Source organism: Mustela nigripes, chromosome 4 (assembly GCF_022355385.1).
Source record: "Mustela nigripes isolate SB6536 chromosome 4, MUSNIG.SB6536, whole genome shotgun sequence".
NCBI lineage: Eukaryota > Metazoa > Chordata > Mammalia > Carnivora > Mustelidae > Mustela > Mustela nigripes.
The window spans coordinates 87,543,618-87,567,178 of NC_081560.1; the positions used below are offsets into that span (position 1 = coordinate 87,543,618).

The following is a 23,561-nucleotide window of genomic DNA, read 5'->3' on the forward strand; positions in this document are numbered from 1 at the left end:
GTGTTTCTCACAAGGAAGTGGTGACCAGTAACTGGCCACATGCAAGCAAGGCTGAATGACGGTCTCTTTTGGATATTCCCACATCAGGTGTGCGGCTGAGCCCAGATGGTTTTCCCAGGTCTCTTATATATATAATTTATATCTGCCTTCTTCTAGAAAGAGTCTGAGGCCATGTGTGTGGTCTCTTCCAGCTCTAAGCATGTATAAATTGTAGGTTAACAACTTCAGAGGAAATGCTCTTGTAGTTAGCTTAAGAACCTATGCCCCAGATACTGTGGCTGCTCGCAAGAGATAACTTACAAGTTGGTCCAAACTAAGCTGCAGACTCCTACTTGTGGGAGTAAGTCCCTAAATTTCGATTCCAGAGGACAGGCTGGATCATACATTAGAGGGATTTTGGTTTTGTCAAGACAGGCTGGATTATACATTAGAGGAATATCTGATTTTGTTAGGACGATCTAACTGAATGTACATGTTACTCTCTTCATAGTCTAACTGAAGATAGCTTGCTGGCATGCTGCATTCCAACTAACTTTTTGTATTTTATAGTCAGCGAAGCCTACAGGGAAATGCTCACAGCAGACAATCTGGATATTGACAACATGAGACACAAAATTCGAGATTATTCCTTATCAGGGGCCTACCGAAAGATCATTATTCGTCCTCAGAATGTCAGTTGGTGAGTGATCGTCTGGAATGATACAGAACTGAATTATGTGAGACTGAAAGCTTTTGCATCTCCTGTGTATTTTCCATCATTTACAATCTGGTGTAGAAGTGCTATTTGCTATTATTACCATTATTATTGCTATTACTTGGGATTTTTCAAGTCATCAGAAAACAAATGAGTGAAAGTGTTTAAAGTTTACATTTTATTGACCTTGCTAAATTATTGAAGAAATGTGCAGAGAATAAACTTTTCCCTATTAATAAAAAATTGAGATTTGTTGGGGCACCTGGGTGGCTCAGTTAGTTAAGCATTCAGCTCGATTTTAGCTCAGGTCATGATCTCAGGGTGGTGACATTGAGCCTTGCGTCTGGCTCCAGAGTCTGCTTGAGGCTCCTCCCCTCCTCCCAAATAAAAAGAAAGAAATCTTTTAAACATTGAGATTTGCTTACAGAGCTATTGCTGAACAAGCTACCTTTATTCAGAATTAGCTGTGAGGGGCGCCTGGGTGGCTCAGTGGGTTAAACCACTGCCTTCGGCTCAGGTCGTGATCTCAGGGTCCTGGGATCGAGTCCCACATCGGGCTCTCTGCTCAGCAGGGTGCCTGCTTCCCTCTCTCTCTGCCTGCCTCTCTGCCTACTTGTGATCTCTGTCTAATAAATAAATAAAATCTTTTAAAAAAAAAAAGAATTAGCTGTGAGTTCCAAACACTGATCTGTTTAATAACAGTTTCTAAAGAGAAAAAAGTATATATGTATTAACTCATTTAAAATATTTCAGTACCTAATGTGAACCAAAGCTTTATTTGATAATTTTTAAAATTGGATCTTGAGTTAGTTGTCCATTGCCAGAAAGTTCTCTTTCCTCTCTCCATCTCCTTCTCTCTTCTTGGGTTGTGGGGTAAGGTTGGCAGGGTTGGACTTGGTCCTCCCCACTCCAGAGAACAGTTCCTCTGAGTAACTACAGTGTTAGTAGTGAAAACCACTCTGGAGAAAACATAAATGCCATTATTAATTCATTTCACATCTGTGCAAAGTGAAGTTTACTACTTATCAGTTACATATAAAAAGAATTTCTGTCCCAAGGAAATATATTGTGGGTTTTTTTTTGTTTTTTGTTTTTTTGTTTTTACAGAGGCTGGCATCCTTTGTCACCTTACCATATAGTGATGTAAAGGCAATACTCATGAAAGATCTGGTCCTGTCCTGTTAACGAGTAGTTCCACCCAGAATTATTTCCAGCAGGCCTATGTGTTTTTCTTTCTAAGCAAATGGCAATGAGCAGCTTAATAACCGTTTATGGCAGTGCACATTCACACTTCTCTTCCTTTCTGTGTTTTGAAGGGAAGTCGTTGCATACGATGATCCTAAAATCCCACTCTTCAACACAGATGTGGACAACCTGGAAGGGAAACCACCACCAGTGTTTGCTTCTGGTAAGTTTACTCAGCCGTCAGTTCTGTGTCAATTGTGAAATGTTTTCCCAATCCAAAACATAAAGAAAAAACTGTTGGGGGGCACTTAGGTGGTTCAGTAGGTTAAGCATCTGCCTTTGGTTCAGGTCATGATCTCAGTGTCCTGGGTTCGAGCCCCACATTGGGCTCCCTGCTTCTCCCTCTGCCTACCCCTCCCCTTGCTTGTACTCACTCACTCTTTCTCTCTCTCTCTTTCTCTGTCAAATAAATAAAATCTTTAAAAAACAAAACAAAAATTCTTGGGGCATCTGGGGTGGCTGAGTTAAGTGTCTGCCTTTGACTCGGGTCATGATCCCAGGGTCCAGGGATCGAGCCCCGAGTTGGTCTCCCTGCTCGGCTGGGAATCTGCTCCTCCCTCCGCCTGCTGCTAACCCTCCTTGTGCTCTGTCTCTGTCTGTCTCTCTCAAATAAATGAATAAAGCCTTTGAAAAGAAAGGAAAAAAACACCTCTTAAAATCATCACCACCTTTGGGACGCCTGGGTGGCTCAGTTGGTTAAGCAGCTGCCTTCGGCTCAGGTCATGATCCCGGCGTTCTGGGATCAAGTCCCACATCGGGCTCCTTGCTCCACGGGGAGCCTGCTTCTCCCTCTGACTCTGTCTGCCACTCTGTCTGCCTGTGCTCGCTCTCGCTCTCTCTCTCTGACTAAATAAATTAAAAAAAAAAAAAAAAATCTTTAAAAAAAAAAAAATCATCACCACCTTCTACCAGCTCAGTGACTTCTATTTTGTGTTTTGTCATCTTAGTTTCATGGTTATACTTTAATAATTAAAACGGTAGATTTTGCTGAGAATGAAGTAACGTTACAGAAGGTTGTGGTGTTAGGTGATCGAATATTTCCTCCACCGCCCCCCCACGTCCCCCCAAGTTAACACAGGTGAGTGAAAGTCCAGGAACGGAGTCTAGCACATGAAATTTGCCTTGTCATCGTCAAAGTTTTGCCACCATTCCTTTGTCTGTTTCCACCCTACTGCTTTTGTGTCGCCTGCCCTTTTTATGAAGGTTCCAGGTAGAATCACCATAGGGATTCAGCTGGATCCCATACTGCCAGATCTCACTTCCACGTTTATTCTCGGAGGCCCCACGGGAAGTAGCGCCTGAGGCAAGGAGTGAGGTGGTTTTCTTTCTGTACAGACGCTAGGACTCGCCCCGGTCTGTCTGCCGCTGCCTGCCTTTTCTGACTGTTCTCTTCTCTCTTGCCTGGCAGAAGGCAAATACAGAGCTCTGAAGATGGATTTTTCTCTCCCTCCCTCTACCTACGCTACCATGGCCATTCGCGAAGTGCTAAAAATGGATACCAGCATCAAGAACCAGACCCAGCTGAATACCACCTGGCTCCGCTGAGTCCTTCTCCCCCAGGGTTAGAAGATGCGCACGAGTGTTTGCCGGCTCCCTGTTCCTTTTTCTCTTAGTACAGACCCATAGGTGTACGTTAGATCTTTGTAGTTAAAGATTATTTGTATTTTTTCAGGTTTTTATTAGCTTAATTTGCAGTATTTGTACACATATACAAATCCTGAGGATCCTAATTCTAGCTCAGAGGATATAAATTGATCAGAATATATTTCAGGTGCTTAAATCATAGTAAAATGTCAGCTTTCCTGGCTTTATAATAATTTTAAAAGGACTTTGGTTTAAAGTTGCAGTTTTAGGTTTTTGCTACATTCTTAATGGAAATGAACTTTTAATGTATCCATGAATGGAGTACTCAGTGATGCATTTTAAGAGAAAAGGCAACAAATCTTGAGTAGCACCCCCCACCCACCTATTACTACAAGTACAGTACTCGTGCTTATTGAAATGATGATAAAACATCGCCATGTCTATAGACGCACACGTGACTGTGTCATCATCTCACTCCTGCACCAGGTTGAGGCAAGTGCTGAGAGACCTTTCAGTTGCTATAGCTTTGCGTTTATTTTCTCATCGCCTTGCGGAAGGTTGGGTTGATAGGGCTTTTTTTTCCTCAAGGTAAACACATGCAGCTATTTTTATTAGTCAAGGTCTGATTTTTACTCTAGGTGCCTTTTATGTTCAGAACTCCTTACACTGGACTGGTTATTTGCCCCAAAATGAGTGACAGCAGAGAAGAAAACTTTAAACCTTCACAAGGGCTCCTCCAATCAGCAGCATCGGCCTCTGTCACCTGCCGCGTAGGTGTTTACGTTTCTGGCATTGTGTGAGACTTGTCTCTGGCATGAGAGGGTACACGGGCCTTGCCAAGGGTGTGTGTGACATCAGTACACTGATTTTTATTTTCTACCATTTCTAGAACAAAATATAATAAATATTTTTTAAAACTCCTTTCTACTAGTTATATATTAATCATATAAATTCTCTAAAACCGAGCGCGAATGAGAACCTTGGCCCAGACTGAGGGCAAGGAACGAAGTGAATGAGGGGTCCTCAGAGATGGTGTCCACACAAAGAGGTGTCCTGCGCGGGTGTGAAGATATCACGAGGATACCCTAGTTGCGTGTCAGGCTCTACGGTGGTTGGACCAATTGGACTGGATTCAGGGTTATTCTTCCCGTAGCATCCCTCACTTGCTTCCCTGCGCGCTTTCTGGAGAGAGCAACGGAGAAGAGCTTCCCTACCAGGAACATGCCCTGTGGAAGACTGAGAACTGGTTTTCAGCCCTTGTGTGTTAATGGCATCCATCACAGTGCAGAGATGAAAAAGGATTAGAGAGCTCATGGGAAAGAACCCTCTCAGCTGGCTAGTTTCTACAGAATCTTCTGGCCTATAGAAGCCCAATTTGTTAAATATACGTTGGACTGTTGGTGCTTTCCAGTGCTAGCAAGTTACTTTCCTTCGTCAGACTGATGAGTGAAAAAGGGCTCACGAAGGGGACCTAACTGCCTAATGCAGATGCCTCCAGTAGCTCTGCATTTATAAATTTACATTACTGGGGGTGGGGAGGCTAAACTTAGAAACGTGGTCTTCATCCGGGGAATACTTAGAGCCCTGTGGCATGAGTTCGTTTGCCCACTGCATTAGCCCCCTGCCAGCTTGTGTGTGTTTCCTTGTAAACACCCCTGGGCAAGAGAGGATTCAAGGCTGAGTCTTCGTGCCACCTTGAGACTCGGGGACCGCCCGTCTAACCCCAGGATTTGCCAGCTTGGAATAAATCATTGCCTTAGCTTCGACGTCAGGACATTTTGTTGCTGTTAACAAAGGGGAGACATTTCTGTGAGCCTCGTCCTCCATGTACATATACCTTGTGTTCTCCGTTTTTGCCTAAAAGAAATAATAAAAGACCCTTATTTTTTATGATAAAAACTCAGCACTGTTAACTAAGAAGCTAAATAATCACACACATATTACCACCTGTTTCTGTTCATGGTTTCATGTTGCAGAGAGTAACCAGACAGCCTCTAATTACACTAATAAAAGAATACTTCCGACTTGAGTCCAGCCAAAAAATTAGCACCCACAGTAGCACATGTACTTAAAACTTGACCAGCTGTGCCACACACTACAAACGAGCACAAGCTGCCATTTGGACCAGGATGCTTTTTGTGGCCAATCTTGCATTAACAAAGATCTGTGTGTGTGTGTGTGTTATTCTAGTCTGTACGGATGTGTGTGTGTGCAGTATTCAGAGGCAGAGACAGTGCTGTGTAGCTGCCACTGTGAGGAAGTGACAGCACAGTGGAGGAGCTCCAAGCTGTGAGGGGCTGGGTTCTGCCCTCCGCAAGCTGAAGGGTGTGCCTGTGGAGCCAAGGATTACTGCACGGTTCTGTCTGATCAGGGAAATCTACCTTCCTGATTTATAGGGCCATATTCCTGTAGGCTAAAACATCTCGGTTTTTGGATCATGAATTGAAAAAATGAAGGAATAAGTATGGATGTTGCCGTATGGGGAAGGAAAGAGAGCAAGTGTGTATGGACACACCCACACACCCCTACACATACATAGGTAGGCTAACTTTTACACGACTTTAAATAAGACCCCCTACTCTACTCTAAGTCAGGGCTTTCCAAACTTGAATGTGCGTGGGAACCCCCGGCAGTCTTGTACACTGTGGGTGTACCTCGGGAACTGCGAGTGGAGTTGGAAATATTTTGCATTTCTAACAAACTTCCAGAGGGTCCTGTGTTGCTAGTCTGCACACCGCACTTGGGGAAGCAAGGCTCCAGACGCAGTGGCCAGTGCAGCAGCCACCAGCTACGGGTGGTTAATTTAACTAAAAAAAATTTTTAAGGTGGTGTTATTTATTCGACAGAGAGATAGTGAGACCAAAGCATAAGAAAGGGGAGCAGCAGGCGAAGGGCGAGAGAGAAGCAGATGCCCCGCCGAGCAGGGAGCCCGTCGCGGGTCTTGATGCCAGGACCCTGGAATCATGATCTGAGCTGAAGGCAGATGTTTGACTGAGCCTCCCAGGTGCTCCCCCCACCAAATTTTTTTAAGTTAAATCAAATTTACAATTGAACTTTTCAGCTACCCACAGTTCCACTGGTCCATTGCCATGTTTGGGTGGTGGTGGCTATCTGGAATGGCACCACTCTAGATGTCACACACCAATCACCTGAGCTACACAGGAGTCTGTCGATCAGGTATGACACCAGTGGTCCTAATGACTAAAGGCACCTTGTACATGTTCATCATGGGCAAGTAGGATGACATTGCAATTACATCCAGGGCTCATATTAATGTTTTAGGAGTCCCTCTTGAAATAGATAATCTTAAGAGTATTCCTTAAACTTGCTTCTATTTTCTGGTCTTCTCCGGGACCACCTGTGGTCCTGTTTTCATTCTCTCTGCCCTTGCTTTGATCTGGATACCTCATCCAAAGATTTAGTCAACCCCGTCTTGGGAAAATCATCCCCTCAAAAGATGTAACTGCTGTAAATAAAAATGTTCCTTCTTGGGGCGCCTGGGTGGCTCAGTCGGTTAAGCTTCTGCCTTCAGCTCAGGTCATGATCCCAGGGTCCTGGGATCAAGCCCTGCATCGGGCTCCCTGCTCAGCAGATGAGTCTGCGCCCTTTCCCTCTGTGATCTCTCTAGCACTCTCACTCAAATAATATATTTTTCCAAAAAAATGTTCCTTGGGTGACACACACTGTGGCTTCTAATGAAAGCAGCAACTATGAAAAGCAAGGATGGCTAGAGTCCATATGGTTTGGAGGTCTAGCATGAGTACAGGGATCGCTTTGTGTGGCAGCTTCTCCACCTGTGCTGAAGACTCTGGGAAAGTGACCAGTATGTAAAAGAGATGCAAAGGGACCTGTAATGGGAGACGTTATTCAAGACCCTTATCTCCTAATGTATACCTCCTATTGCATCAGGAGCTTCGAGTGTTGCTTTAGAACAATGCCGTCCAAGAGAAATATAATATCCGTTCATATGTAATTCAAAATTTTGTAGTAGTTGTATTAAGACAGTAAAAAGATCCATTGATAGATGAAGGGATAAAGATACAATGCTATAAAAAAGATGAGATCTTACCATTTACAACAACATGGGTATTCAGAGGGTATAATGCTAAGGGAAATAAATCAGACGGAGAAAGACAAATACTGTATGATTTCACTTATGTGTGGTATCTAAAAAAAAACAAAAACAAAAACTAAAAGCAGAAACAGACCCATACATTCAGAGAATAAACTGATAGTTGCCAGGGGGAGGGTAGTGAATAGACAATGGGAGAAGGGGTGTGGGAGATAATAGGCTTCTGGTTTTATGGAAGGAGTAAGTCATGGGAATAAAAGGCACAGTCTAGGGAGTGTAGTCAATGATACTGTAAGAGCATTGTATGGTAACAGATGGGAGCTACACTAATGAGTGCAGCATAAGGTATAGACTTGTCAGAATACTATGTTGTATGCCGGAAACTAATGTAACATTGTGTGTCATCTATACTTCCATTAAAAATGTAAAAAGGGGCACCTGGCTGGCTTAGGTGGTAGGTGGTGGAGCCTGTGACTCTCAGTCTTGGGGTCTTGGGTTCATGCCCTATATTGGGTATGAAGATTACTTAAAAATAATAATAATTTAAAAAGAGACAAGTGAGATTAACTTTGTGTATTTTACTTAAACCAATATATCCCAAATATCACTTCAACATGTAATTAATATTAAAATCTAAAAACAGCGGCGCCTGGGTGGCTCAGTGGTTTAAGCCTCTGCCTTTGGCTCGGGTCATGTTCTCAGGGTCTTGGGATCAAGTCCTGCATCGGCAGGGAGCCCGCTTCCCCCTCTCTCTCTTGCCTGCCTCTCTGCCTACTTGTGATCTCTCTCTCTGTCAAATGAATAAACAAAATCTTTTTAAAAAACTAAAAAAAATAATAATAATAAAACCTAAAAACAAGGGCACTTTGCTGGCTCAGTCAGTGGAACATGTGACTCTTGATCTCGGGGTTGTGAGTTCTAGCCCCACATTTGGGTATAGAGATTACTTAAAAATCTAAAAAAAAAAAAGATAATTAAAGCTAAATGCATTCTCCTTTCTGTACTGAGTTTTTAATATCCAATGTGTATTTCATACTTACAACAGATCTCAACTAGGACCAGCCACATCTCCTGTGCTCAATAGCCACATGGGACCAATTACTACAATATTGGATAGCAAAGTTCTAGAAAGATCCTTCCTTTATTGCATGTCATCAGTATGATGGCAAATTTGTCTTAAGTGTTACAGTTTAATATGTAAAATTGGGAATATGGGAATAAAGTTAATTAAATATGATTTTGAAAAGCTTAATAGATTAAGTTTTATGGAGATTGGGGTAAGTATTTTTGCTATGGGAGGACATAAATATCATTAATAGATTTTGAAATATTTCAGAATGCTTGAAGTTTTCCTTAAGCCATTCCAATCACACTCTGGAATTTTCTCTCTTTAAATATTGCAAAAGCTAAACCTCAGTGCAACCTCTATCTAGATTATAAATTCCAAATCTATGGAATATAAATTAAGGATTCAGGGCATGACAATGAGGATTATGTGACTGGTTAGCATCAACCAGAAATTCAGGTTGTGTGGGTGTGGTAAGACAACTGTGGTGGGGCTGAGATTTTTGTCTTACTTGTTTTTCTTTTTATTAACAGCTTTGTTGCTGGGCCATCTTGGCCTCTTAGGGCAGGGTCTCTGTGCATTAATTAGGAGGAAGTCAGAATGTGAGTATTTTTAAACAGTGAAAATCTTTTAAAATTAGATATAGTCTATTTTTTTAATTGAAGTGCAGTTGACATACAGTATTAGTTTCAAGTGTAAAATACAGTGATTCAACATTTATATACATGACAAAGTGATCACCTTGATACACCTAGCTCCCATCTGTCACAATACAAAGTAGTTACATATTATTAACTATGTTTCCTATGCTGTACATTTTACCCCAGGTCTGTCTTATTTAATACCTGGAAGTTTGTACTTTTAATCCTCTTCCCTTATTCTGACCAAATCCCACAAGATACAGTTTACTTATTTTTAGATTCCACCCCCACCCAGGGGGAAAACATGACTGGGCCGGGGTAGGGGTAGGGTCAGGGGAGAAGCAGATCCCTAAAGTTGGGTTTTGTTTTTTTTTTCTAATTTTAAGTTTTTATTTATTTGACAGATCACAAGTGGGCAGAGAGGCAGGCAGAGAGAGGGGGGGAAGGCAGGCTCCCTGCTGAGCAGAGAGCCCAATACAGGGCTCCATCCCAGGACCCTGAGATCATGAGATCATGACCTGAGCTGAAGGCAGAGGATTAACCCACTGAGCCACCCAGATGCCCCTAAAGTTTACTTTAAATACAGCACAGCTTATTGGCATCTCTGGCTTTTTTGTAGGAAAACATGTGGCATTCATTCCACAAATGTTTATTGCATTCCTGATATATGGAATGAACTGTGTTAACATCTTTTTTTTTTAAGTAACATATAATGTCTTATTTGCCCCAGGGGCAAATAAGGCAGGTCTGTGAATCATCAAACTTTCACGTGTCACAGCACTCACCATAGCTCATACCCTCCCCAGTGTCCATCACCCAACCACCCCCCGCACCTCCACCCCAACAACCCTCAGTTTGTTTCCTTAGATTAAGAGTCTCTTATGGTTTGTCTCCCTTCAGATCCCGTCTTGTTTCATTTTTTCCCTCCCTAACCCCTATGCCCCACCGCCCTGAATCTCAAATTCCTCATAACAGAGAGATCTTAACGATAATTGTCTTTCTCTCATTGACTTATTTCACTCAACATAATACCGTCTAGTTCCATCTTTAAGTAGACCTTGCCTTGAGGGAGCTCCTGAGTTCAGTTTGTCCACTTCTCCCTTCCTGTGCATCTACTGACTGATGGCAAAGGAGAAAGAGTCCACAAGTGTGGTGGGAAAGGGACATACAGCAGAATAAATACGTAACTGTGGAAAGTACATCAGAAAATGGAAGCTTTGTTAAGTGGATAGTCAAGATAACGGAGATAGTTGTTTTTCACAGAACTTTGAAGAACTTTGTAACACTTAAGACATTAAGGGTATATTTGTTCTTAGATGTGTAATGTCCTAATTTTAGGTTCAGCGAAGACAGATAATTGCAAAGACATAACTGATATTATAATAGTCCTGTATGGTGACAGAGGTAGCTAACACCTGTGAGCACAGCATAGCATACAGAGAAGTCAAAATCACACTTGTGGACCTGAAACTAACGTTACATTGTCAACTCTACTCAAATTAAAAAATTAAATAAAAAGGCATGACTACACTGACCCACCAGAGATGGCACCTGGCTGGTTCAGTCAGTGGAGCATGTCGGGGTCATGAGTTCAAGCCCCACATTGGATGCAGAGCTTCCTTTAAAAAAAAAAAAAAAGAAAAAATAATAAAACCGAGACTATCCATTTACTGTCCACTAAAATATTAAGGGCAAGACTAAATGTTAAAAAATCCACATGATTTTCTCTTATAGCTCATGTTACTTTTTTTTTTTTTTAAGATTTTATTTATTTGACAGAGATCACAAGTAGGCAGAGGAAGGTAGAGAGAGAGGAGGAAGCAGGCTCCCTGCTGAGCAGAGAGCCTGATGCGGGACTCAAACCCAGGACGCTGGGATCATGATTTGAGCTGAAGACAGAAGCTTTAACCCACTGAGCCATCCAGGTGCCCCTCATGGTACATTTTTTAAAGATACTTTATTTATTTATTTATTTACTTAGAAAGAGTGTGACTGAGCAGGAGGGGAGGAAGAGCAGAGGGAGAGCCACCCAGGTGCCCCTCATCTTACCTTCCAAATGAGTTTCTGATTCGTATTTGTAGTCAAAATCACTAAAGCTAATGTTTAAGAATTCACAATGTATTTTATCTTTTCAAAGAAACAGCTTTTGATTTCATTGCTTTTTCTCAATTGTTTTCTCGTTTCCAATTTCACTGATTACTGCTCTATTTTTTTTTTCTTTGCTTGTTTTAGGCATAAATTGCTGTTCTTGAGTTGCCTAAGAGGGAAGCTTAGGTCATTGACTTTAGGTCTTCTTTTCTAGAACATGCATTTAATGTTGTAAATGCCCTGCTAAGCACTGATTTTACTGCATTCCCAAATTTTGTTAAGTTGTATTTTCATTTTCATTTAGTTCAAAAGATGTTCTAAGTTTTTCTTGCAGGCTCTTTTTTGACTAGTATGTCATTTATAGAGTCTTGTTAATTTCCAGATATTTAGGGTTTACAAGTTTTCTATAATTGGCTTCTTGTTTAAATTTGTGTGCTCTGGGGCACCTGGGTGGCTCAGTTCGTTAAGCATCTGCCTTTCGCTCAGGTCATGATCCGGAGTTCCTGGGGCTGAGCCCCTGCATCAGGCTTCTTGCTCAGCAGGGGGTCTGCTTCTCCCTCTCTCTCACCCCTGCTCATGCTTGCCCGCTTGCTCACTCTCTTGTGTTCTCTTTCTCAAATAAATAAAATCTTTCAAAAATAAATAAATAATTTCATGTGCTCATGAATGTTGCTTTGTATATATATCTTTTTAAAAATTCCTTCATGTATGGTTTATGGCCCAGAATACAGTTTATCTTGGTGAGTATTCACATGAGCTTGAGAAGAATGTGTATTCTGCTGTTGTTAGATGAAATGTTCTATAGATGTTGAGCAGACCAAGTTGACTGATAGTGCTGTTCAGGTCAACTAGATCCTTACTGATTTTCTGCCTTCTGGATCTATTCATTACCGAAAGAGGAGTGTTCGAGTCTCTTGAAGCAATAGTGAGTTTATCTGTCTCTCCTTGAATTTCTGTCAGTTTTTGCCTCACATATTTTGACACACTATTGTCAAGTGCATAGGTGTTTAAGGCTGTTAAGTCTACTTAACAGTAGTTAACTACTTAACTAAAGTACTTAACTACTTAACTAAAGAACTTCTTTACTAAATTAATTTAACTAAATTAACTTCTTTATCTTTACATAATGCTCCTCTTTATCTCTGATCATTTTCCTTCTTCTGAAATCTGACATTAATACAGCTACTCCAGGTTACTTTTTATTAGTGTTTGCAGGGTATCACATTACTTTTAACTTAAATCTTTATATTTATAGTGGACTTCTTTTAGACAACATACAATTGGGCCTTGTGGGGTTTTTTTGTTTTTTTTTTTTAAGATTTTATTTATTTATTTGACAAAGAGAGATCACAAGTAGGCAGAGAGGCAGGCGGAGAGAGAAGAGGAGGCAGGCTCCCCGCTGAGCAGAGAGCCCTATGTGGGGCTCGATCCCAGGACTCTGGGATCATTACCTGAGCCGAAGGCAGAGGCTTTAACCCACTGAGCCACCCAGGCACCCCTGGGTCTTGTTTTTTTGATCCACTCTGATAGTAGCTATTAAGGTCTACTTACCCTGCTGAAGAGGGTTTTTTCTTGCCTTGAAACTTAGTATGCCTTACAAATTTTTGTTGAAAGCCTGACATCATGTATTGGGTAATAGGAGATAAGTAGGTGTCCAGTGTGTGGTTTGGTGTCAATCTGGCTAGGAGTTGGACTGTTTCTCATGTTTGTTGTAGCTGTAGGTGTCGGAGGCTTTCATGCCCTCTCACGTCCTTGTTTTATCTTCCCTGGAAACTCCTTCTTGAATGGAATCTGTACCTTTGCTGCTCTTTCAGCTATAGTCCACTGTTATTTTGTAGCCCTGTTGGCACGGTGAGGGGTATAATCTTATTCTAAATCCTATACTAAACCTCAGTCTTTTAAGGGGTCTGTGTCCCTGAGTGTGACTTTCACAAGTGTCTCTCAGCATTTTTCCCTTTAGGTGTGACAGGAAAGCTAGAGGGGGCTGAATTTGGGTAATTTCCTTCTCCCAGAGTCAGATAAAGCTCTGTTAAGGTCTACTTCCCCTGCTGAAGAGGGCTTTGTCATGGAGAACACTCTGTGCCTATATCAAAATGGTTACTTTTCCCTTCCCCCTGCCAAAACACAAGTGTTTCTTCTTGGCTCTTCATGAGAACTTAGTGGGGTTTCTAGAAGTAAAATCTACTAGAATGTGGGGCCTCTGTAAGGCCACAGCCAGTAGGAGTTTCCTGCCCCAAGCTAGTCCACACCCAGCCCCTGGCAATTCTTCGGTTACTGTTTTACTCATCTACCAGTTTATGGCTCCAGGAGCTTCTGTCCCAGGTAAACTGAACTCATCTGTGATTTTCTGTGTTTTTCTGTCTCCAGATTCTGTGGTGACAGCTTGCCCTGCCGCCTGAATTCTCTGAAGGCTCCAAGAAAACTCCTTCAAGTCACTGATTTTCAGTTTGTTTAGGTTTTTCCTTATAAGGACGTGGGTGACAACTTCCAAACTCTTTATATATCAGAACTGAAGCTGGAAGTCCCCCAGTATGTATTTTTTCACATTAAACATGTACATAATTATATATAGTCTTTCTTGGGGGCACCCGAGTGGCTCAATCAGTTGAGCATCTCTCTGTGATCTCTCTCTCTGACTTTTGATGTTGTCTTAGGTCATGATCTCAGGGTCGAGATCAAGCCCTGCATTCGCTGTGTGCTGGGCATGGAGGCTGTTTCAGATTCTCTCAGGGCTCCAAGGTGGCTCGGTCCTTTGAGCCTACAAATTTTGATTTCGGCTCAGGTCATGGGATTGAGCTCCAAGCTGGGCTCTGCGCTCAACATGGAGTCTGCTTATCCCTCTCCTCTCTCTCTCAAGTAAATAAAAATCTAAAAAAAAAAAAAATTCTCTTCTTGATAGGCCTAGTACAATCTTAGGAACAGGGTTGCTGTATGCTGAAGGTTGGACAGTAGCTCTTAGCCTTGCCTATCTTAGGTAGTAATGCTGTGCATTTTTTTTTTAATTGGTGTACCATGTTTGATTTGTCCCTGATATCTTTGGAGTTTTCTGAGAAATGGAGCAGTAATACAGCATCAACTTATTAAAATACGTTTTAAGCCTTTAAAAAAAAAATTCTCCCTCCCTCTGCTTCTCCCACTTGCTCCCGCTCTCTCTCTCTCTAATTTATTAATTTATTTTTTAAAAAGATTTTATCTATTTATTTAACAGACAGAGATCACAAGCAGGCAGAGAGGCAGGCAGAGAGAGAGAAAGGAGGAAGCAGACTCCCTGCAGAGCAGAGAGCCCGATGTGGGGCTTGATCCCAGGACGCTGGGATCATGACCTGAGCCGAAGGCAGAGGCTTTAACCCACTGAGCCACCCAGGATCCCCTTTAATTTATTAATTTAAAAATAAATAGTCCCGGGGCACCTGGGTGGGCTCAGTGGGTTCAGCCTCTGCCTTCGGCTCGGGTTCCCGGTATCAAGCCCTCATCGGGCTCTCTGCTCAGTGGGGAGCTTGCTTCTCCCTCCTCTCTGCCTACTTGTGATCTCTCTTTCTGTCAAATAAACAAATAAAATATTTTTTAAAAAATAAAAAATAAAAATAAATAGTGCCCCCACTTGGAATAAATGTCATTCTAGTGCTTCTCAATCACCATTGTATTAATCCTAAACCTCCTAACATGACTGTTATTAACAGTCTACTGTTATTTTAAATTTCTTCTCTATGTTCATATGTGTGTATATATCCATATCTATATGTGCCTGTACACAAAGATGGACATACACACATACATATATATATACACACACATTTTTAATCAAGGTGTATATACTATGCTGCAACATTTTTTCCATGTAATACTCTATGCTTTTTTCTTTAAAAGCTAAATTTATTTCAAATGAGGCTTATGGACACCTGGGTGGCTCCGTCGTTAAGCATCTGCCATTGGCTCAGGTCATGATCCCATGGTCCTAGGATCGAGTTCTGAGTTGGGCTCCCTGCTCAGTGGGAAACCTGCTTCTCCCTCTCCCTCTCCCACTCCCACTTGTGTTCCCTCTCTTGCTGTCTCTCTATCAAAAACAATGAATAAAATCTTAAAAAAAAAAAAACTTTAAATGAGGTTTATATTCAATTGACAGAACTGTGTTTTTCCTGAAATTTCATCTATTATTCATAATCAGTCATTTTATCCAATAAAAATATATTAAGGGGCATTTGTAGCCCAGTCAGAGGAGCATGCAAATCTTGATCTCAGGGTTGTGAGTTTGAGCCCCATGTGGGTGTAGAGAGAGATTACTTAAATAGTGAAACTTGTAAAAAAATATATATATATTAAGTAGGTGGCTATGGAATTCTATTAAAAACATAGGCAGGGGGTGCCTGGGTGGCTCAGTAGGTTAAGCCGCTCCCTTCAGCTCAGGTCATGATCCCAGGGTCCTCGGATCGAGTCCCTCATCGGGTTCTCTGTTCAGCGGGGAGCCTGCTTCCTCCTCTCTCTCTGCCTGCCTCTCTCTCTCTGCCTGCTTGTGATTTCTCTCTCTGTCAAATAAATAAATAAAATCTTTAAAAATAAATAAATAAATAAATAAAAATTAAAAAAAAAAACATAGGCAAAAACGCTAACTCATAACCCACTAATTTTTCTGCAGGGACTCAATAAAATTATATTATTTTTTCCCCTAAGTTCCAAATAAAATACCAACATATAATAAATTAAAAAAAAAAAAAACACCTCTGCTCATTTTTTTCTACTTTCCATCATGTGATAGTTCAACAGATATTCTAAAATACAATTTTTTTAGTACCTATACTTTCGGATATGTTTCTGGTTTAACATGGCAGACTGAAAACACACATCTGACTTTCGTATAACTTTGAAATTATAGGAGAGTGAGCAGGTTGGAAGACACAGGAAGAGAAAAAGAAGAGGAACCTGGACTTAGCCCAACGTGCTGTATGTAATGAGAGAATCCTGGCACTCAGCAAGCTTGAAGCCGAGAAAAGAAAGAGCAGGGCTGGGCTGGGAAGCCATATTTAGAGTGAAAGACCCGCAGATCCCCTTACACAAGAATCCAACACTGCCACTGGATGCAATCAGCAAGAGGTTCTTTATTGTTACGCAGGCGCCTGCGGGTGGTCAGCGCGCGCCTGCGGGTGGTCAGCAGCTCCTGCGGGTGGTCAGCAGCTCCTGCTAGCTGAGCACACCCTGCTTGGGTGGTGCCGGGTTTTTATAGACAGGTACAAACAAGTTTTGGGTGGGGTGCAACTGATTGGTTGACAGTTAGAACTTTTGAAAAAGGCATACGTGGAGTTTGCTGATTGGCTTTGGGGACCCGCGCTTGCGAAAGAGAGAGGCGGGAAGGGGGAACAAGCTGATTGGTTCTGAGGGCCCGCGCGCGGGAGGAGAGAGGCGGGAAAGGGGAACAAGAAGGGGGAAGGTAGGAATGCCATCATGGCGTCTCTATTATTTCTATAAGCCAAGCGGTTACAGAAGGGCAAAAGAGCGATTAATAAGCAATAAATAACGTAATTTACGCCTAAAAGCCAGCGGTTCACAGAAAAGCAAACAAGCGGTTAGTTATCCTATCTATCTTCTAGGGGAGGGGTCTTTCAAGAGTAAGTCATGAAAGAAGCATGCTTGGAATTACAAGGACAGTTGGTTACTTCCCCTCTCTTTTCCACCATTTATTTGTTCAACAAATATTTGTTGGGCACTTTGTAAAGGACTAGGCTCTGTTCCAAGTGCTGTTGCCGTTGAAGCCCATGAACAGCTCTCTAAAGAAAGTGGGCAGGTGGCCTGAGGAGGGCGAAGGAGAACAGTGTCTGAGTGGACTTCAGACTCCACCGTGATGTGCAGTGGGGAGGAGGGAAAGGCAGCACGTAGGAGGAAACATACTTGACCTGTTCCATCTGAAGTACAACCCTTTTCAATTTGGCAATTGTGGGGTTCCCCAGTCTGCCTGGCTCTTCACCCACACATCTTGTCTGTGAGGCACGCTGGAAGGCAGACTCTACCACTTCCTCAGAAGCAGCTCACTCTCCCCATAGGGAGAGGCCAACAGGAGCCAGAGAACATCACTGCTGAAACCTGCCTACCACAGCCGAGGCCAACCCTTGGAGGCGTTTGCACCGACATCTGAATGAACGTCTGAGCAAGCGAGATAGGAAGAAACATGGCAGCAGCATGGACAGGAAGGACCAAGATGAACCAACTGAATCACGGACTCCAGAGGAGACATAAATAACTCTAGAAAGAAGAGATTTCAAATGGTCCTAACTAGTATCCTCAGATGTTGGTGCTTCCGTCCAACAGTCTGCAAGGAAAGGGAGTGATTGCCTGAAAACCGTCATGGATGATAAAGTGGGCTGGCGCAAGGACCCGTAATCGGGAGGACAGAGTAGAGGAAGCCTCTCAGAACAGAAATCAGACCGCAGATGGAGGCGACGTCACTGTAAAGAAGAACAAAGACACGCGTGTGGAGAAATAAATCATAGAAAATCTCCTCTCACCGAAGAAAAATGCCACTCACTGTCAAGCAGGACTAATTGGAAAGGCCCACACATTCTGATGAGATTTCAGAACCAAAAATCTTCCGAAGACGGGCGGGGGGCGGGGGGGCGGGTGTTGTGAAAAGCCTTGACACTTGCAGAGTATCCAAATCAGACCGACTTCAGATTTCTCATCACCAAATGCTACAGGGTATGGGAGCAATGTCTTCAGAGATGGAGGAGACAAGTGTTAGAACCTAAAATTCTATACTTAGCTATGGCATCAATCAAATGTAAAGGCCAAATGAAGATGCCTTCAAACATAAAGAGAATCCCTGCAAAAGAGATTCTCCAACAAAATTTTTTAAAAATCCAGAAGGAGCATCTGGCTGGCTCAGTCAGTAGGGCATGTGACTCTAGATCTCATGGTTGTGAGTTCAAGACCCAGGCTGGGTATAGACATTACTAAAATAAATAAATAAATAAATAAATAATCCAACAATGAAACATGATGTGGGAGTAGCAGTTAGAAACTAAAGTGCAACATAATTCGTGTAAAAAATAAAAGAGGAAATATGTGGAAGATTCTTCGAGTGCCAGAATGTTAACAGCATAGGGTTACATTTTCCTTTTTTACATTAGTTCCAATATACTAGTTGATTCTGTAATGATATTTACACATTCACATCTTTTATGACACCTTATTTGGTCTTTTAGGATTTACTCATTCAATAAATGTTTATTGGGGGACATCTAGGGGGTTCCTTGGGTTAAGTGACTGCCTTTGGCTCGGGTCATGATCCCTGGGTCCTGGGATCCAGCCCTACGTCAGGTTTCTGCTCAGTGGGGAGCCTTCTCTCTCTCTCCCTCTCTTTCCCCCTCAGCCTCACCTTCTCTCTCTGCACATTCTCTCTCTCTGAAATAAATAATAAAATCGTAAATAAATAAATAAATAAATGTATGTTTATTGAGCACCTATTGGCCAGGAACAGTTCCTGGCATTGGGAACATTCAGTGAACACAACATGAACTTACTCTCTTCCAAGTGGGAGACACCTTGGGAAGGTGGCCGAGATCTGAATCAAGTGAGGGAGTGAGCCATGAAGAGCAAATACAAAGCCTCCAAGGCAAAAACACATGGCTTGCTGTAGCCAAGAAGAAATTCAGCTTTATATTTTAGTGGATAAACAGTGTATAAATATTTGTCTTGACAAGTAGGATAATATAACTAGAAAAAATTGGGAGGATCTTAAAAGAATAACACTAATTTACTCATTTTGATAGATACAGTGTGACATTTATAATTTAAGAAGTAGATGACTTCATATAATATCTAAAGAGAGAAAGATAGCCAGTAGAAGTAGAAGATCAAACTGGAACTGTTGGGAGTAAATGAGAAGAGTCCGTGTAATAAATCACATATACCAGGAAGGAGAAAATACAGCCTAAAGTCAGGATACAAACAGGGAAGGATTTTATTTCATGTTATAAGGATAATGAACTAAAAAATGAAAACCAGAAACTATGAAAAGTGGTTGTCTGTGTACGTGAACCTGGAAATGAGAAAGGGGCGACTTTCATTTTTCATTTTCTACCTTCTGTTCTACTTCAGTTCTTTCTACATTTTCTTTTTATTTTGCCTGCATAGCTATATTTTTATTATTTTTTGCATAACTATATTTTTTAAAACAGCTTTCAATTAATATAACACCAATTTTGTTCCCAAAAGTCTTCCAAGTAACATAAAAATACAAACAATAATAATAGTAACAATGAGATGAATAAAAGGAGGAAAAATCATTACAGGAAGTTTGAAGTTTGGGTAATGTCAGTATTTAAAAATTATTTAAGATCTATGTGATAGGGGTACCTGGGTGGCTCAGTGGGTTAAAGCCTCTGCCTTCAGCTCAGGTCATGATCCAGGGTCCTGGGATTGAGCCCCACATCGGGCTCTCCGCTCTGTGGGGAGCCTGCTTCCTCCTCTCTCTCTGCCTGCCTCTCTGTCTACTTGTGGTCTCTGTCTGTCAAATAAATAAAATCTTTAAATTTTTTTTTTAAAAAGACTCTGTACTTAATTAAAAAAAAAAAAGATCTATGTGACAGATTTTTCATGGCTTAGCCATTCAAAAATTAATGCTCTGTTGAATATTTCTCGAGATTCTGCTAACTCCAATGGAAAATTCTGTCTTTAGAGATGATGATCTGCTAGAGACCTCTGAGAGAATGAGCCAAATCATTCTAGCCAAAATTCCTTGACCAACACAATGTTAGTTTCACTTGAAATTTGCCCTGCTTTTCTTTTTTTTTTTTTTTTAAGATTTTTAAAAAGATTTTATTTATTTATTTGACAGACAGAGATCACAGATAGGCAGAGAGGCAGGCAGAGAGAGAGGAGGAAGCAGACTTCCCGCTGAGCAGGGAGACCAATTCAGGACTCGATCCCAGGACCCTGAGATCATGACCTGAGCCCAAGGCAGAGGCTTTAACCCACTGAGACACCCAGGCGCCCTTGACCTGCTTTTCTAAATGTAATTTAGATGTTGAGAAAATGGATACTTTGTTGTGACATATGTATAAAGGGCCTGGAAAAATGAACATAGTAACCAAGATTTGAAACACAAGCTACTTTTTATTTTTTTATTATATATTTTTTAAAGATCTTATTTATTTATTTGACAGAGAGAGATCATAAGTAGGCAGAGAGGCAGGCAGAGAGAGGAGGAAGCAGGCTCCCTGCTGAGCAGAGAGATGTGGGGCTCGATCCCAGGCCCCTGGGATCATAACCCGAGCCAAAGGCAGAAGCTGTAAACCACTGAGCCACCCAGGCGCCCACAAGCTACTTTTTAAAAAAAGATTTTACTTATTTATTTGAGAGAGAATCACAAGCAAGCAGAGAGGCAGGCAAAGGGTGGGGGGAAAGCAGACTCCCTGCTGAGAAGAGTTCCTGATCCTGGGCTGGATCCTAAGACCCTGAGATCATGACCTGAGCCGAAGGCAGATACCTAAAGACTGAGAGAGCCAGGTACCGGAAGATTTCACCATTTCTGAAAAATGTATTGCCAGTGTCAATACTATTGAAGGATATTGAACTTACCACACAACTCCCATATTACTCAGCATTTATAGCTGTCACATTCACTGTGATTCTCCATTGTTTCCAGTATCTGATTATTTCATTCAGCCTTCCTATATGGTCATGTCTGGACATGTACTTAGTGAAATGCATATTTCCTTTATTTCTGCCCTATAATATAGTTGGATCATTATACTGATCCTTTATGAAACTTTACTTGAGAAGAAATGATAGGACCAATGAGTTTCCTTTATAGATAAAATGAAAAAAAAATTTAAATAAAATAATTAAAGTATTTGTAATAATAACTTTTGGTAATAATCCCTAAGTGAATCTACAGATTCCGTGTAATTCCTATCAAAATTCCAACTGATTATTTTGCAAAATGAACAGTGTTCTTAAAGTTCATAAAGAAATGCTGGAGACCCCAAATGGCCAAACAGTCTTAAACAAGAAAAGTTGGAGGACTCCCATTTCAGATTTCAAAATCTACTACAAGGCTAATGTAAAATGGCACATGAACAGTGTGTTATCTGCATAAGGATAGATATATAGATCAATGAAACAGAATTGAGAGTCCAGAAGTAAATCCATACCAAACATCTATGAACAACTGCTCATTTTAGCAAGGTTCCAAGCTCATTTATTTATTTTTTTTATTTTATTTTTTTTTAGATTTTATTTATTTATTTGACAGAGATCACAAGTAGGCAGAGAGTCAGGCAGAGAGAGAGAGGAGGAAGCAGGCTCCCTGCTGAGCAGAGAGCCCGATGCGGGGCTCGATCCCAGAACCCTGAGATCATAACCTGAGCCGAAAGCAGAGGCTTAACCCACTGAGCCACCCAGGTGCCCCCCAAGCTCATTTAATAAGGAAAGAAGAATCTTCCAACAGATGGTGTTGAGACAACTGAATATTGGCAAAGACCCCCACCTTGACCTAACTCCGGTCAGGCTCCTCTAATCCCTCTAGGCTTTGACTTTCTATGTTTACTCTTGGGCCTGCATCACCCAGATTAGCAAGAATCTTTTCAATCAGTTTAAAAAGAACCCCCACACTCAATATATATTCAAATTCCCCTTCCCCACCACCGCCCAGGTTGTGTCTGATCCTGCTGACCTGACTTCACCAAGAATCCTGTCAAGTCACTTTAGCCAGAGTACCCCTTACCCTGATGTTTCCTTTAGTTATTTTTCCACCCACTGACATCCCCTCTAACCCTGCTCCTTGGCTATCAATCCCCACTTTTCCTTATTATATTTGTAGTTGAACCTAATCTCTCTTCCTATTATAAAATCCCACTGCAATTGTCTGTTGAAAAGTTTTTATCATCTTTAACAAGTGTTAGAGTAATTTTTTTAAAAGATTTTATTTATTTATTTGACAGAGAGAGATCACAAGTAGGTAGAGAGGCAGGCAGGGGGTGGGGGGGAGCAGGCTCTCTACTGAGCAGAGAGCCTGATGTGGGGCTTGATCCCAGGACCCTGAGATCATGACCTGAGCTGAAGGCAGAGGCTTAACCCGTTGAGCCACCCAGGTGCCCCTAGAGTAAATTTTTTTTTTTTTTAAGTAGGCTCCACATCCAGCATGGAGCCCATTTAGGGCTTGAACTCATGACCCTGAGATCAAGATCTGAACTGAGATCAAAACTCAGATACCTAACTGACTGAGCCACCCAAGCACCCCTAGAATAATTTTTTTATATAATATTCATATGCAGAAGCATGAATTTGGAACCCTGCATGACACCATGTACAGAAATTAATTCAAAATGTATTAAGGATATAAATGTAAGAGTTAAAGCTATAATATTCTTAGAAGAAAGCATAGGTGTAGAACTTCATTACCTTGGATTAAGGAACAGTTTCTTAGATATGAAGCTGAAAGCACAAGAACAAAAGAAAAAGCTAATGAAATGGACTTCATCCAAATTTTAAAACTTTTTAAAAAGATTTATTTATCTGTTTCAGAGAGAGAGCATATGCGTGGTGGGAGGAGCAGCCAGAGGGGAAGAGAGAGAAGCCTCAAACAGATTCCCCACTGGGTGCATAGCCTGACATAGGGCTCCATCCCAGGACCCTGAGATCATGACCTCATGATGATCATGAGTCAAAATCAAGAGTCAGGCGCTCAACCAGCTGAGGTACCCAGGTGCCCCCAAATTTTAAAACTTCACTACCAAGTAAGTGAAAAGACAACTCATAGAAAGGGAAAAAATATTTATAAATCCTATATCTGGTAAGGGCCTAGTACCTAGAACATATAAAGAACTCTTAAAACTCAACAAGGAAAGGGAAATAACCCAATTTAAAAATGGGTAAAAGATTGGGGCCCCTGGTTTCCCAAAACCCAGCGCGGCAGTCTTCAGCCGCGCTAAGATGGCGACTCCCATGCATCGGCTCATAGCTCGGAGACAAGCTGAGGCAAATAAACAACATGTAAGATGTCAGAAATGCTTGGAATTTGGACATTGGACTTATGAATGTACAGGAAAAAGAAAATACCTACATAGGCCATCAAGAACAGCAGAACTAAAGAAAGCTTTAAAAGAAAAAGAAAACAGATTATTATTATTACAACAAAGGTCTAAGAGTGTAACCAGTTCCAGTAGCAACAGCAGTGACAGT

General features: G+C 41.5%; 2 protein-coding genes across 2 annotated transcripts in view; both read left to right on the forward strand.

The window, feature by feature from the left end:
* The window catches only part of LOC132016336 (pseudouridylate synthase 7 homolog), a 36,868-nt gene extending 32,425 nt beyond the window's left edge, over window positions 1-4,443 (forward strand). The window contains exons 6-8 of the mRNA XM_059397574.1: window positions 550-679; window positions 2,011-2,102; window positions 3,348-4,443. Of these exons, the coding sequence (XP_059253557.1) occupies window positions 550-679; window positions 2,011-2,102; window positions 3,348-3,484 (359 nt within the window). The 3' untranslated portion in view covers window positions 3,485-4,443. The remainder of the gene's footprint in view (window positions 1-549; window positions 680-2,010; window positions 2,103-3,347) is intronic.
* Window positions 4,444-23,261: 18,818 nt separating this feature from the next.
* The window catches only part of LOC132016337 (zinc finger CCHC domain-containing protein 10-like), a 2,513-nt gene continuing 2,213 nt past the window's right edge, over window positions 23,262-23,561 (forward strand). Inside the window, exon 1 of the mRNA XM_059397576.1 lies at window positions 23,262-23,559. Coding sequence (XP_059253559.1) covers window positions 23,313-23,559 — 247 coding nt within the window. The 5' untranslated portion in view covers window positions 23,262-23,312. The remainder of the gene's footprint in view (window positions 23,560-23,561) is intronic.